This window comes from Canis aureus, chromosome 3 (genome assembly GCF_053574225.1).
Source record: "Canis aureus isolate CA01 chromosome 3, VMU_Caureus_v.1.0, whole genome shotgun sequence".
In the NCBI taxonomy this organism is placed as follows: domain Eukaryota; kingdom Metazoa; phylum Chordata; class Mammalia; order Carnivora; family Canidae; genus Canis; species Canis aureus.
In genome coordinates this window covers 53,154,267-53,168,140 of record NC_135613.1, presented here as the reverse complement: position 1 = coordinate 53,168,140, position 13,874 = coordinate 53,154,267, and the positions used below count along the sequence as shown (strand labels likewise).

The window sequence follows — 13,874 nt, the reverse complement described above, 5'->3', positions numbered from 1 at the left end:
CAAAATGTTGATACCTATTCAGTAGCCAACATTCACATGATGGGCCCACTCAACCTGTGAAAGCAACAAGCATATCTTTCAAATACTTGGCTACCTTAGGAAGACACTTATTTTCTGCCAAAATGTTTTTTGAAAAAATGTATTCTTGCTTCGAACAACTTCCTCTCCATGCTTTGCTTACCCACATGCCCGTCGGCATCCCGAGAGTTTCGGACACTCCGCCACTGAGGACAGAGAAGACGGGCTGACACCCAACCCTAACATGGAAGCCAACCCAGGCGAGGAAATTCTTCCCTCTGTGACATGGAGGCCGTCGCCGGCCTTCTCCAGTCCTCAAGCCTTATTTTTAGGATTTTAGGATACTTCCAAGGAAAGAATATTATATTCAAGATAAAGTTAAAAAAAAAGCGTATTTCCAAACAGATTATAAAATACATGAAACATGAGTAGTGGTAGTGGCTGTTATATGTGGGTGGTATATTTTGGATGGGTGTGCTTATAGGTGTCTTCTTTTTTTCTATCATGAGCATATATTAATGTTATGATTTATAAAAATAATAGTAATAAAAACAAGCAAGGCATTTTCATGGAGCATATACTGACACATAAGTAAAGTATCAGAGAAAGGTATCTAATGAGAAACAACAGTCTCTGACCCTTTGCATGCTTGTGTCTGTTTCAAAGGACTGGTCATGCTACTCAGAGCCTTTATACTAGTGCCTTCAATGTGTTTCATTTGGCACACACATGGTCTTTGTAAATGATTTCATTAACTGCCAGTATTTAAATCAACAGGAGATTTTCATAAAAATCTGATTTCTGGCCAGTCTTAAAGAAATCAGAAGATTCCCAAACATCATGAACTGACCCTAGAGTTGAGTAGCACCTTCCTATCCATCCAGTTTTGTCATAGGTCCCGACCAACGCCAGTTTTCTTTTTCCAATGCCAGACTCATCCGACCAGCTTACATCATCTCCCCGCGGCCCCTGCTCATCTGAATGTCATCCATACTATGTTGACATCCCTGTTTCTTGATGTACCTTATGCAGGAAGATTGACTTTCTGCTGGATGGGGCTCTAAGAGGTTCATATGCATGTCTTCTCGATATCATCATAACAACTACTTCAGGTTAATGTAACTTGTATTTCTTGCTCCAGCACATAGGCAGCTTCCCTGGAACTTCCTGTTTTCAAGATAAGATTATTACCTGTTTCTTCAGCTTTCTCCAACCTCCCACAGTCCAACTTCAGTTATCAATACTGATTGTTACATTTGCTTTAGAATCACCAAGACTCAAAACATCTTCATTCTGTCCTGTGACCAAAATTAAGTGTCCCATGATCTGTTCACTGGCTGATGGGGAAGGGTGAAAAATCAGTCAATTCCATTTGCATTCTATGAACCTGCCTGTATTGTTCTTAGGAGACCTAAATAGTACAATTTCCTTTTTTTTATGAAAATTGCTCTTTATTATTTATTAGGTAACAATCCACAAAATGCTCTTTGAGCTAATAAACAAATTCTGAAAACGTGAAGGATATACAATAAACACATAAAAATCACTATTTTTATACGTAGCAATTGAATGATCCAAAAAAGGTGATTAGGAAAACAATTCTTTTTTATTTTGGGGTAGTTGACACACAGTGTTCTATGAGTTCCAGGTGGGCAGCACAGTGATGTGACAAGCTTATATGTTCTGCTATGCTCACAAGTGTAGCTACCACCTGTCACCACATAGCGCTATTACAATATCACTGACTGTATATTCCCTATGCTGTGCCTTTCATCCCTGACATTTATTCCATAACTGGAAGCCTGGACCTCCCACTCCCCTTCACCCATTTTGCCCACTCCCTCCTCCCCTCTGGCAACCATCAGTTTATTCTCTGTTTGTATAGGTCTGATTCTGCTTCTTATTTAAAACAATTCTACTTTTAATTCATTTCCTTTTTCAATGCAATCTTTCCCCCTCCCCCTGGGATTTCTACTTGCCTTTCGTTTTTTTTTTTTTTTTTTTCTCTGCCATTAATTCCTTTTGCTTAGCCTCAATTACTCTTAAACTCTCCATGCAATTCAGTATCCTGCCACTTCCATTTTTGCCTCCAAGACCTTCCTCTCTTGTCCCAGACTCAGAGCTCCAATCAGTGTTGGAGAGCGAACATGTTCACTGCTGTCTCAGGTTGGTTCCAGTGACTTCTGGATCACTTGCTTTCTCCTTCCTTGATTTCTTCTCTAGCTTGCTGGAACTCACTCTTAAGTAACTTTCTCAGAAATGTTAAGTAAGAGGTAAATTTTCTGAATGATTTTGGTCTGGAAATGCCTTTATTTGATTTTTAAACTGACCTGACAATTTTGCTGAGTACTGGATTCTGATGCTAATTTTTCCCCCTTAGGACACTGAATGCCTTACCCTTTTCTTAAGTGAGTAGTCTCATAAGCAGTCAGGGTCCCATTTCTTTGTCAATGCACTGTGTTTCTACCTTTCTGGAAGTCTTTCCATTTTTTTTCTTTATTCCTTTTTTTCCCCCTTGAGATAGCATGAGTGAGGAAGGGGCAGAGGGAGAAAGAAACCCAAGCAGTCTCCATACCCAGCACAGAACCTGACATGTGGGTCGATCACATGACCCTGAGATCATGATCTGAGCCAATATCAAGAGTTGACACTTAACCAACAGAGCCACACAGGTGCTCCTTTTTCTTTATTCTTGGTGTCTGAAACTTTGTACTGATGTGCTTAGCTGCCATTTTTAAGATTCATTGTGTTCAGCATGTGGAGACTTCTTTTCCTTGACTCTGGAAAATTGTTGTATGTTATTTCTTTGGTAGTCTTCCTCTGTTTCCTTTTTGATCTTATTTTCTAGAATGCACATTCGTTGGATATTGGACTTTCTGATAAGTCCTGTTTCCTCAGTCACTAACTATGTCTTCTTATACTTTCTAGATTTCCTCAAAGTCATCTTTTAACCCTTCCCTTGAATTTACTATTTTTTACATTAACAAGAATAATAATTTCTGCAACAGGGTTTTTTTTTTTTTCTCTCTGCTCCTTTTGCTAGCATTCTCTTCTTGTTTTATGAATGAAATATCTTCAATCTTCCTAAGAACCTACTCATGAAGGATTTTATGCTTTATTGCCCTCTTTTGACTAAAGTAATCTTTTCTAAGGTGTTTTTTTCCTCCCCCCTTATTTACCTTATCTAGGCTTCATCAAATGGCTTCTTGTCCTTTCATGTTTATAAGAGCAGTGCTCAAAAGTTGGTTATAGCTTCCCAGGCAGGAGCAGAGCTGACTAACTGGCAGAATTTGTTTTTGGGGTCAGTTATGTTGAATGCATCATTGTTGCCAGAATGTGGTGTTTTCTCTCTGCCACTATTGAATCTCTTGCTGGTGACATGGACGCCTGATGACTTTGGACACTGGGCACGTGGGTAGAGATGGGGGAAGAGGATCTGCCAGCTTCCAACAAACCTTACTTTCATCATCCCCCTCCATCACACCTGATGTTTCCAAAGCCCCAGTGCATGTCCTCTTTGGTGAACAGAGGCCCGCTCTGTATTGTAGCTTCCTGTTCCCTACTCTGGCAGTTTCCACTCCTCTATGAGTCCAGTCTGCCATACATAGATTGGAATCTCTTACTCTTCAATGACCCTCAACAGTTGCTCAGTGTTAAGGATTTATGATGTTTTCACTTGTTTCATAATTATTTTAGAAAAGTCTCAGGAAAGAGAGGAGGTAAATGAGTGTGGCCAGTCTGCCATCATCAATTGGATGGCTCACCACCTGCTTTTCAAACTGCTTGGCTATATGAACTTGGCCCTTGATTTGTTTCTCTTGGGACATGGCAATGGCCAACAAAGCAGCCTGAATTCCAGTTATTGCATAGACAAGAGACACATTCAGAGTATCTACCCTGCATCCCTATGTCTTGATGTATAAAATATATATTCTGGAGGCAACACAAGCTACATACCTCAATTCTAAACTCTTGATGAATTTAGAAAACATTGAAACCATGTCTTCTTACAAAATGTCCCTCTACTTTAGGGTAATTGGACAGAACAGATGAGGTTAAGCAATAGTTACCTGTACTCCTAGGATCTGAAAGCAAAGGGATGTCTTAGACTGCACACAGCCCGTCTTAGACTGCACACAGCCCAACCCAAACCACAGACCTGCTGCAGTAGACATACTTTGCATCCCTCCCAGGACCCTGGCATCCTTCTGACCATTCTCAGGCCACCCTAGGCTTCTGTACACTTTTGCTTCTAATAGCAGCACTGCCATTTTTGGGGCATGTTCCTGCAGCCCCTTCTTCCCCAGTATAAGGAGAGAGAGGATTTATGCACCCCCATCCATGTCCATCATCCCTCTTGTCCCTGCACCAAGGACATAGGTAGGAAAGCTCAGCTCACCTCCCTTGGGTCAGGACCAGCCTGGGCTTCCACCAGGGCTCTGCCTGAGATCACTCCTAATTTGCCAGCCTTTCCTTCTCTGCCCTGCCTTCTCCAGGGGGCTGGAGTTACTGATAGACCTTGTGTTCCTTCATAAACAGCACCTTAATGAAAACCTGGCCAAACTCACAGCCAAGTTTGAGAAAGCAACAGCCGACAAACTCAAATGTCAGCAAGAAGCTGAAGTGACCGCAGGCACCATCTCCCTTGCAAATCGTCTGGTGAGTGTGAGACTCTGCAGCCTGAGCCTTAATTATATTAGCTGAGCTTGTCAAGTGCCAGTGAGGTGCAAAATAGATGAGCACAGCTTAGCGCCGCTTTGACTTGGGGGAAAATATTAAAATGTGCTAGGAGGCGGGCGGAGGTGGGGGTGGATATTAAAATGTGCTGGGATGTAGGGACTGAATCCTGAGAAGTGTGAATGCATGCCCTGGTCTGGTCAAGAGAGTTTTTCTACAAAGATGTTTGGGAGGATGGGAGCCCTTGATCTATCAGACAGCTGGGTGAGACGTGACATGTTTATGTGCATATACACACATCAACCAGAGGAAACCCTACAGGACAAAATGAGCCACTTGATAGGCAAGCTCTGCAGCTCTTTACTGTGTGATGTTTAATAATAATAGTGTGACCAGGGTCAGGAACAGAGACAGTAAAGAATGACACCTCTGGACTCTGAGCATTTGTAAGCTGACCTTGCCCACATGCGTGTGCGTATACTCACATGTGCACACACAAACATATACACACAGGCTCTGGCCTCCCTAAGAAAATAAATGTGAGGGTGTTTGTCTTGTGGATGTCTGCTATCACACTACCCAGAAACTTAGTGATTTAAACACAAAAACCATTCTGTTGCCCCTTACAAGTTTGCGGGTCAAGAATGTGGGTGTCACCTGACAGCCTCTGCTCTGGATGGTGCCTACAGGGGCCACTCAGCATTCTTCAGCCAGGAGCTGGCTGGTTTGTCACATGCACCTTGGCAGGAGCCTCCAGAAGGGCAGAGCTCTCTCCATGTAGAGAGGCCTCTCCAGCAATGTATGCAAACATCTAACACAGGGACTCTGGGCTCCAAGAGCAAGTGTTCCAAGAGACAGTAAGTAGAAAAGCCCAGTCTCTTAAGGCCTGGGACCAAAAGCCAACACAACATCCCTTGCTCTGTGTTCTGTTGGCCAAAGTGGTCACAGGATAAGGGAGGGGGGAATATAGGAAGCAACTCTTTTTTTTTTTTTAAGATTTTATTTATTTTAGAGAGAGTGAGAGCATGGGAGGAGAGGCTGAGGGGGGAGGGAGAGAATCCCAGGAAGACTCTGTGCTGAGCACAGAGCCCAATGTGGGGCTCGATCCCAAGACCATGACATCATGACCTGAGCTGAAACCAAGAATGGGACGCCCAACCCACTGAGCCACCTAGGCACCCCCAGGCACTAACTCTTGATGAAAGGAATGTCAAAGAAATCATAGCCTTTTTAATCTCCCGTGGCTTATATTTCTTGTCCTAAATTATCTAAGATCCTGCAAAGCAGTGTCCACTGGGTATGATTTCTCTTCAATAGAAAGCCTTTCCAGCACCTTTGTCTCCAGTGAAGGGAGGTAGAATCAATACCTTTGTACTTTGATTCCAGCCACCACTTGTTTCTAAAATGGAGCCAGATTTTCTAGTTTAAGAGGAAAGGAATCACGACAATGATTGAACTGAGCCATGCTTTTGAGAGGAAAGGTCTCTACCACAGGAGTCTCTACAGTTGTTGGACTTACTGTTGCATAGCCTGGAAATGGTCATTTGAACCAAATAATGTGATTTAGAGACAGCTCCTCTGCAAACGTGCAAGATGTCCAGGCCTCCTAGCTGGTCTGTCTTCCATGCAGTTTTCTGTGTGGTTTCCAGAACTTAGCATAGCGTTCTTTGCCTGGCCGAAGCATTTTCTGAATTGGTCCTCTTGGAAAGCAGGCAGGGTCTACAGGCTCTGAAGCCAACCCTGTTTCCACTGGCCTGAAGGTTCCGGCGAGATACGTCAACTCTCTTGGGTTTTTCTGTGTAATCTAAAAACGGGCATGGGAATGGTTCAGTTGGCCAACCTCAAGGTCTCTTCCAGCTGAGACATTCTATGATATCATCTTTCAAGGAAGAAAGAAGGGTCAGTCCTAACACAGACTCAGCTCATTACCTAACAGTCCTCTCTGGAAAGGAGGCCTCTCCTCCCCGGAGAGGAGAGTCCCCACAAAAAGATGTGCCACACCATAGTGGTGTGGGCAGGGTCAGGACGGGTTCCGCCATCTTGGTACTTTGTGCACACCAGTGTTTCAGTCCCTCTAACTCTGTGTCTTAATTGCCCTGTCTGTCTGCCCACTCATTGTGAATTATTTATAGCACATGGAAGTGATTTTATTTATTTTCCTATCCCCAGCATTTGGTGAGGAGAAGGGGGAGGCGCATAATTTTCTCGGAAGTTCTGCAGCCCAGGCACTGTGCTAAGTGATTAACATACACGATCCTATTTAATTTTCTCCACAGCCCTCCGAGGTGGGTAGTATTTGCCTCTATACCCATAAAGGGCAGAGCCTGGAAGCCTGCACTCAAAACCTGTCATCCATCCACGGCCCATATGACGCATAGCACAGAGCAGAGGCTTGTTGACCGAGTGTGTGTGCAGCCAGTACAAGTCCCCGTTGATCAAAGGGCCACATAAACGATGTTTCCAGCCTTCTGGTGTCAAGCGTACACCATGCATTCTCTATGACTGAATCCAAGGGTCTCTGTATAGCCTGTGGAATGATAAGCCTTCTCTCTTCTCTGGTCTCTGAAATCGTAGGTGGGAGGACTTGCCTCTGAAAACGTGAGGTGGGCAGAAGCTGTGCAGAACTTCAGACAACAGGAGAGCAAATTATGTGGAGACATCTTACTTACCACAGCTTTCGTCTCATACCTGGGCTTCTTTACAAAGCGATACCGGCAGAGCCTCATGGACAGGACCTGGAGACCCTACCTGAGCCAGCTGGAAGTATGTGCAGCTGAATTTCTCTTGACTCCCCTCTCCCAGCGTGTGGCTAGCAGTGAGCTCACATGTCAATAACCATCCAGGCCTTCTAGTTCCTTCTTCCTTCTTGCATACTCCCTCCCACCCGAGTGTCCCTAGGGATCTCTGGGATCTAGGAGTGTGACATATGCACCATGTCCTTCCATGCTACTCTACCACATTGCCATTCACTGTCTTCTGGGCCACCTTAACTGGGCTCCCATGGGCACCCCTGGTCCACTGCCCTCCCAGCTGTCCTGAAACCATAAAACCCGAGAGGCACTCTGTGTGTTTCCTCAGTCTCCTTGCTCTTGAGTCAAACTTCAGAGCTGCAGTGGGGCCAAGGCTCATTTCTCAGATGCTGGACCTTGTCACGGGGCCCCGGAGCTACACACTCTGTGCCCGTGGCTCACAGACCCCCTTATGCAAACAGCTCTGTCTACTTCTCTCAAGTGTACTCAGCTTGTCCTCCTAGTATAAGTAGGTGAGTTTTGCTCCCAACCCCTCCATCTCTCTTGAGATTAATAAGTAGGGGCCCTGCTGGTCCCTGGCTGAAAAGGGTTCAGGGTGGTTGCCCAGAGCCAGAATAATCCTTCGCATTGTCCACTTTCCCATCACTAGTAGTCCTCGATTGACGAATCTTCACTGAGGGTTCCGCATGCCCACCCTTTCCACCAGACAGGAGGACAAAAGAGTCTAGGACCAGGCTGCCCACAGGAAGGTCACAGGCCAGTGGAGGGGGTTAGATGCGTGAAAAGTGGCTGCTGTTAAGAGTCACCCCAAGAGTTCACCACATGCAGGAAGAGTTGTATTCTAGAATGTGTTTGTAGGTAGATCCTCAGAACATAAAACCCATATTCTCTGCTGGTGCTTGGTTCCACAGATCAGCACACAAAATCTGAGGCACTTGATGATTTGTTGAATAGTGATACAAAAGCTATCAGAGAGGACTAATAGCTTTTGTCTCTGATGAATAAATAAATAAAATCTTAACAATAAATAAATAAAAATAAAAGCTATTGTGTAAATACATACGTACATGCTATTATGGCACTAGGAAATAAAAATAAAGCTGTTGTTTATCTTGAACACAGTAGGAAAGGAAATTATTACAAGGACAGCCATTGGCTGCATGAATGAAGGTGAGGAGCTCAGTGGCAGCCTGAGGGAGATTTTTCTGGCTTTGTTTGGGGTTCATAAGCACTTTTGTGCCGTGACCCCTTTGGCACTCTGGTAAGACCTATGGATTCCTTCTCATGAGAAGGTTTTTAGCGCCTAAAATGAACTTGAAATACATTCCTGGTCCCAGGGTAAGAACTTCCAGATCTTCCTTTTGAAGGTTTAAAAAAAAAAAAAAGATTTTATTTATTTATTCATGAGAGACACAGAGAGAGAGGCAGAGACACAGGTAGAGGGAGAAGCAGGCTCCCTGTGGGGAGCCCCATGAGGGACTCAATCCCAGGACCCAAGGATCACGCCCTGAGCCGAAGTCAGACACTCAACCATGGAGCCACCCAGGTGCCCCTCAAGGTTTGTTTGATGGTGTAGGGCTTGCCGTCCGTCACTCTTAGTGAGTGAGATGAAAGGAAAGGGGATGGAATGGACAGGCTTTCCTGATGTAATGAGGTAGACAAACCACAAAGGAGAGAGGGATGGAGAAGTTCAGGGGTTACATGTGTGTGAACCTTGGAAACATTACACGAAATGAAAGCAGCCAGACACCAAAGGCCACATGTCAAACGACTCCATTTATGTGAAGTTTTCAGAATAGGGAAATGCATAGAAAGTAGATTAGAAGTTCCTGGGAGCTAGGGGTAGAGGGAGACAAGGAGTGATCAGTAAAGGGTACGGGGTTCCTTTTGGGGTGAAGAAGATGTTTTAGAGCCAGAGAGAGCTGATGGTTGCCCCACATTGTGAGGTACTTAATGCCCTTGAACCGTGTGTTCTCAAATGGTTCATTTAAGTTATGCAAATTTTACCCCAATTTAAAAAAAAAAGTGTCCCCAGTAAAAAAAAAAAAAAAAAATAGTAGCTGTAGAAGAATTGAATGAGCTGTGACAGGTCAACAGAAAAAGATGGGGTCAGGGGCACATACAGGGGCCAGGAGGGGAACCAGGAGAGAGGCATCCTCAGGCCTGGAGATGCTATCATGGCAGGCTTCCCAGAGGGCACCAGCGGACGAGCCTGCAGGGAGAGGTCCTGCGGGCCACCCTGGAAGCAAGGGGCGTTCTGGGCTGGGAGGGAGGTGAGCATCTCCAGTTCTTGGCAGGCTGGGCCTCCGCCAGTGTGTGGTACAGAACAGAAAGGGTGGTGCAGGCTGGGGCTGGGGCAGGCAGGGGCAAGCCCAGCAGGCCCGGGGCCTCCTCCGGGAAGCCTGCAGGAGCATCAGAGCGCGGGAGCAAAGTGACCCTGTTAACATGAGCAAGGGCAGAGAGGAGGCTGTTGGGAATACACGTATAATCCACGCTAGAAACTCGACTTAGGTGAATATACGAAGGAACAAAGGGTCACAGAGGCTGGATCTCTGCTGTTGTTCATCCATCAAGAGAGAAAAAGACTCTCGGGACTTTAAGAAATAAAACCTGCTTCCAGAAATAATCAGACAGCCAGAAAAGCACCTTCCAGGGGGATTTTGATCTTGCTTTTGAAGGAGGTGTGCTGTGTCTTCGGGAGCTGCTGGGTGTTCCACCCCTGGCTGAGAAAGCTGGCTTCTGCCCTGAGCACGTGCCATGTTTCTGGCTCATCAGGTCCCCATCCCAGTCACCCCCACCCTGGATCCCCTGAGGATGCTGACGGACGATGCCGACGTGGCGACCTGGCACAACGAGGGCCTCCCCGCAGACCGCATGTCCACGGAGAATGCCACCATCCTCCTCAACTGCGAGCGCTGGCCGCTCATGGTTGACCCGCAGCTCCAAGGCAGCAGGTGGATCAAGACCAAATACGGCGAAAACCTCCGGGTCACCCAGATTGGTCAGAAAGGGTAGGTGGCTGAGCACATCACTTCTCACTTTTGTCCGTTGTGCAGAGGGAAACAAAAAAAAAATAGTCCTGAGCAGATCTTCAGCCCCAGTGGGTTGTTTCTACCCTCTTGTTCCCTCCATGAGGTTTCTCCTGATTCTCTTCCCATTTTAGGAAAAATCTCAGTGAAAGATGCGTGGGTATGGAGTCTCTGCTCTTCTTCGTCTTGAGAAATTGTGTGTGTGTGTGTGTGTGTGTGTGTGTGTGCGCATGTGCCTCCCGGACCCATCAGGAGTCCTGCCTCCACCATCTGGCATCCCCCTTCCCATCTCTCCTTGGACGCTTCCTCCCCGGGCATCACATTCCACTGGGGGGTAAAATTCTGTGTTTTGCAAAGTCTCCCTCCAAAAAGTGCCTGTCTTAGCCCATCCTAGAGTCCATTTCTCTACCCATTATTCCTGCCTCTGGGCCACAGCCCCATAGGACAAACCCAAACACTGTCTCTCCTGGGGAAGGATTGGACACTGCAGTTATGCTGCGAACCCACGGGAGCCCCTGCACCTGCCATGTGGCCTCCCACGTACGCGGTGGGGGAGTTACTACCCAAAGGGACATGAATGATACTGAGACTGTCTATCCAGCACCCACCGCACTTCACAGCCCCAGGCCCCCGCATCTCCCACCTCTTAGCCTCATTAACTGTGCTAGAACTTAGCTTCGGATTTTCAGTTCTTAATTCTTGTTCTGTGCCACCAGGCTCCATGAGCATAGGATGGTGGGGGGGAGAGAGAGATCATTGGTGAGGTGGTTGATATGTGCCAGTCCTGGTGTTGGGGGCCTCGTCCCAAATGCCTTCCTGAACCCGCACAACTGATGAGGTTAGTGTTACTGGTACCATTTCACATCCAGGGAAATTAAGGTTTGCAGAAGCAAACTAATATCTGCAAGAGTGTGCCATATTTTTGAGATTTTATGCACTTATTAAAATTTTTTTAAAAAACTGATGGAGGCAGTGTTTGAACCAGGTGGTCCTCAGAAACGCAAGGTTTCTCTGCTCCAGCATTACAGCCGCCAAGGTGAGGCTTGCTGCTCTGGTGACGCATCCCAAACGTAGCTGCCCAGAGGTCCAGATCAGCAAGCATTGTTTAAATCAAACACGCGGTGCTACCAAAATAGTTAAAGTGAATCTAGACTACCAGAATGGATCCTTTCTTCTAGAGAGGATAAGAGGAGAAATGAATCCCAGGGCCCGCCATGGTATATTTTTATCTGTGTCATGGTCAGAATAATCTCATCCTGGCCTTCTCCCCACACTTTGATCAAAACATTCCTTTCTAGGGGCCCCCACTTGACTCAGTCAGTTAACTGACTCTTGATTTCAGCTCAGGTCGTGATCTCAGGGTCGTGAGATCGAGCCCTACATCAGGCTCTGTGCTGGGCATGGAACCTGTTCAAGATTCTCTCTTTCTCCCTCTGCCACTCCCACCCCCCCACTCATATTGTCACTCTCTCTCCAAAAAAAATTCTTTCTAATTGGCCAACAACTGCATCTTGGATATGAGTGTATTTTCCTCTTTGTTCATCCTCTATCCCTAGTACCAAAAACAGTGCCTAATACATAGTAAGGCCACAATAAGTATGTGTTCAATTAATTCTTTGTTTCTGTCCATCCACTTCTCTCTTGGATGATTTTCTACATTTGTTGTCCATTATCTGAATGTAAACGTTACACACAATATGTGTTAAGATTGTTAAGTATGGTCTCCATCATATCAATGGAAATTTGCTCAAGTGTGTCATTTACCTTTTGATTTTATTTGTGGGGTTTCACACATGATGGTTTTGGGGGTTTTTTCGTTTGAGAGATTTTTTTAGCTAGATTTGTCACCCATTTCTTCTATAGATAATGCTTAGAAAAGTCTTTCTCTCTCCAGAAATCATATAAATATCCACCTAGATTTTTTAGGTTTTTCTGTAGGTTTTTTTTTTCTTTTACATTGAAATCCAATCACCTGAAATATATTTTAGGGTGCTGCAGAACATACAGACCTAATTTTCACTTCCAAGTGGTTAGCCATTGTTCTAAGACCATTTATTAAATTCTCTGTCCTTTCCTCAATTAATTAGAGATGACAGTTTACTCTACATTATTTCATTAAGCAGTCTTTTTTCTTTTCCATTTATATAATACTACACCAGCCTCTAATCACCTAGCTTTATATTTAGCAACATTTATTGTGGTATATCTCATTACAAAAGTAGTGCATCAAAAAAAAAAGTAATGTATTACAGTAAAAAAAAAGGGGGGGGGTGTGTTACAAAATAAAAGAAATTTAAACTCCTATAATTTATCATTCAGAAAAGAACTCTCCTAACCTTTTGGTAGATGATGTCTTTTCAGATTCTTCCTATATATCTGTATTGTTCAAAGTATATAAAATACTGTAGTATCAGCTAACATGAGTCCCTCCTCTTATTTTTCAGGAGCTTTTACTTCTTTTTCCATCCTTATTATTTTAGAAACTTTAAGATTTATGGTCCATTTCTGTAGTCTGTTATATATAATTTGAATTGGAGTCATATCAAACTTACCAGTCTGTTTAGAGAAAGTCAACCTTTTATTTTTTTTTTTTTGAAAGTCAACCTTTTAACATATGTATTAAACTCTAGGTACATTGAAAAATTCTCAACAACCTGGGTTTGATTATTAGTTGTTAAATAAATTAAGATCTATCAGTACAGCCTAACATCCAGTCACAGAAAATTGTTATAGAAGAATATTTAATGACCTGGCAAATTTTTCCCACACATTTTACATATAAGAACCAAATCAGGGATCCCTGGGTGGCGCAGCAGTTTAGCGCCTGTCTTTGGCCCAGGGCGCGATCCTGGAGACCTGGGATCGAATCCCACATCGGGCTCCCAGTGCATGGAGCCTGCTCCTCCCTCTGCCTGTGTCTCTGCCTCTCTCTCTCTCTCTCTCTCTGTGTGACTATCATAAAAAAAAAAAGAACCAAATCATAAAACAAATGTGCTGTAGGAACCTCCAAATAATAAATAAATATGAATACAAATACAAATTAAATTATAAATAAATCATATGTAATAAAATCAACTTGAAAATATCTATCCAAGCATACCCATTAAACACCAAAATGACCAATGGAAGGGTCACATTCATTCTTGTATCCTTTTTTGTATTTTGTCATTTTTCCTTATTTCTGAAACTGTGTAAGATCACATAAATCTCATCTTAAATAGAGACAAACAAGACCCCTGAAGTCATCCCAGGTAGCTGCACCTCCACATTGGCCACAGAGGCCACAGTTATCCTGTTTTACTTTCTGTGGATCCCATTACACTTCCTATGGACCTATTTTACTTCCTGTGGACCTGTCACACTTCCTGGGGATCCTGTTGTACCTCCTGGGGATCCCGTT

At 44.4% G+C, this 13,874-nt stretch overlaps 1 protein-coding gene across 1 annotated transcript in view; it reads left to right on the top strand.

Moving 5' to 3' along the window:
- Nucleotides 1–13,874, top strand: part of DNAH9 (dynein axonemal heavy chain 9) — a 331,426-nt gene that overhangs the window by 232,440 nt on the left and 85,112 nt on the right. Inside the window, exons 51-53 of the mRNA XM_077892621.1 lie at nt 4,558–4,677; nt 7,270–7,458; nt 10,221–10,456. Of these exons, the coding sequence (XP_077748747.1) occupies nt 4,558–4,677; nt 7,270–7,458; nt 10,221–10,456 (545 nt within the window). The remainder of the gene's footprint in view (nt 1–4,557; nt 4,678–7,269; nt 7,459–10,220; nt 10,457–13,874) is intronic.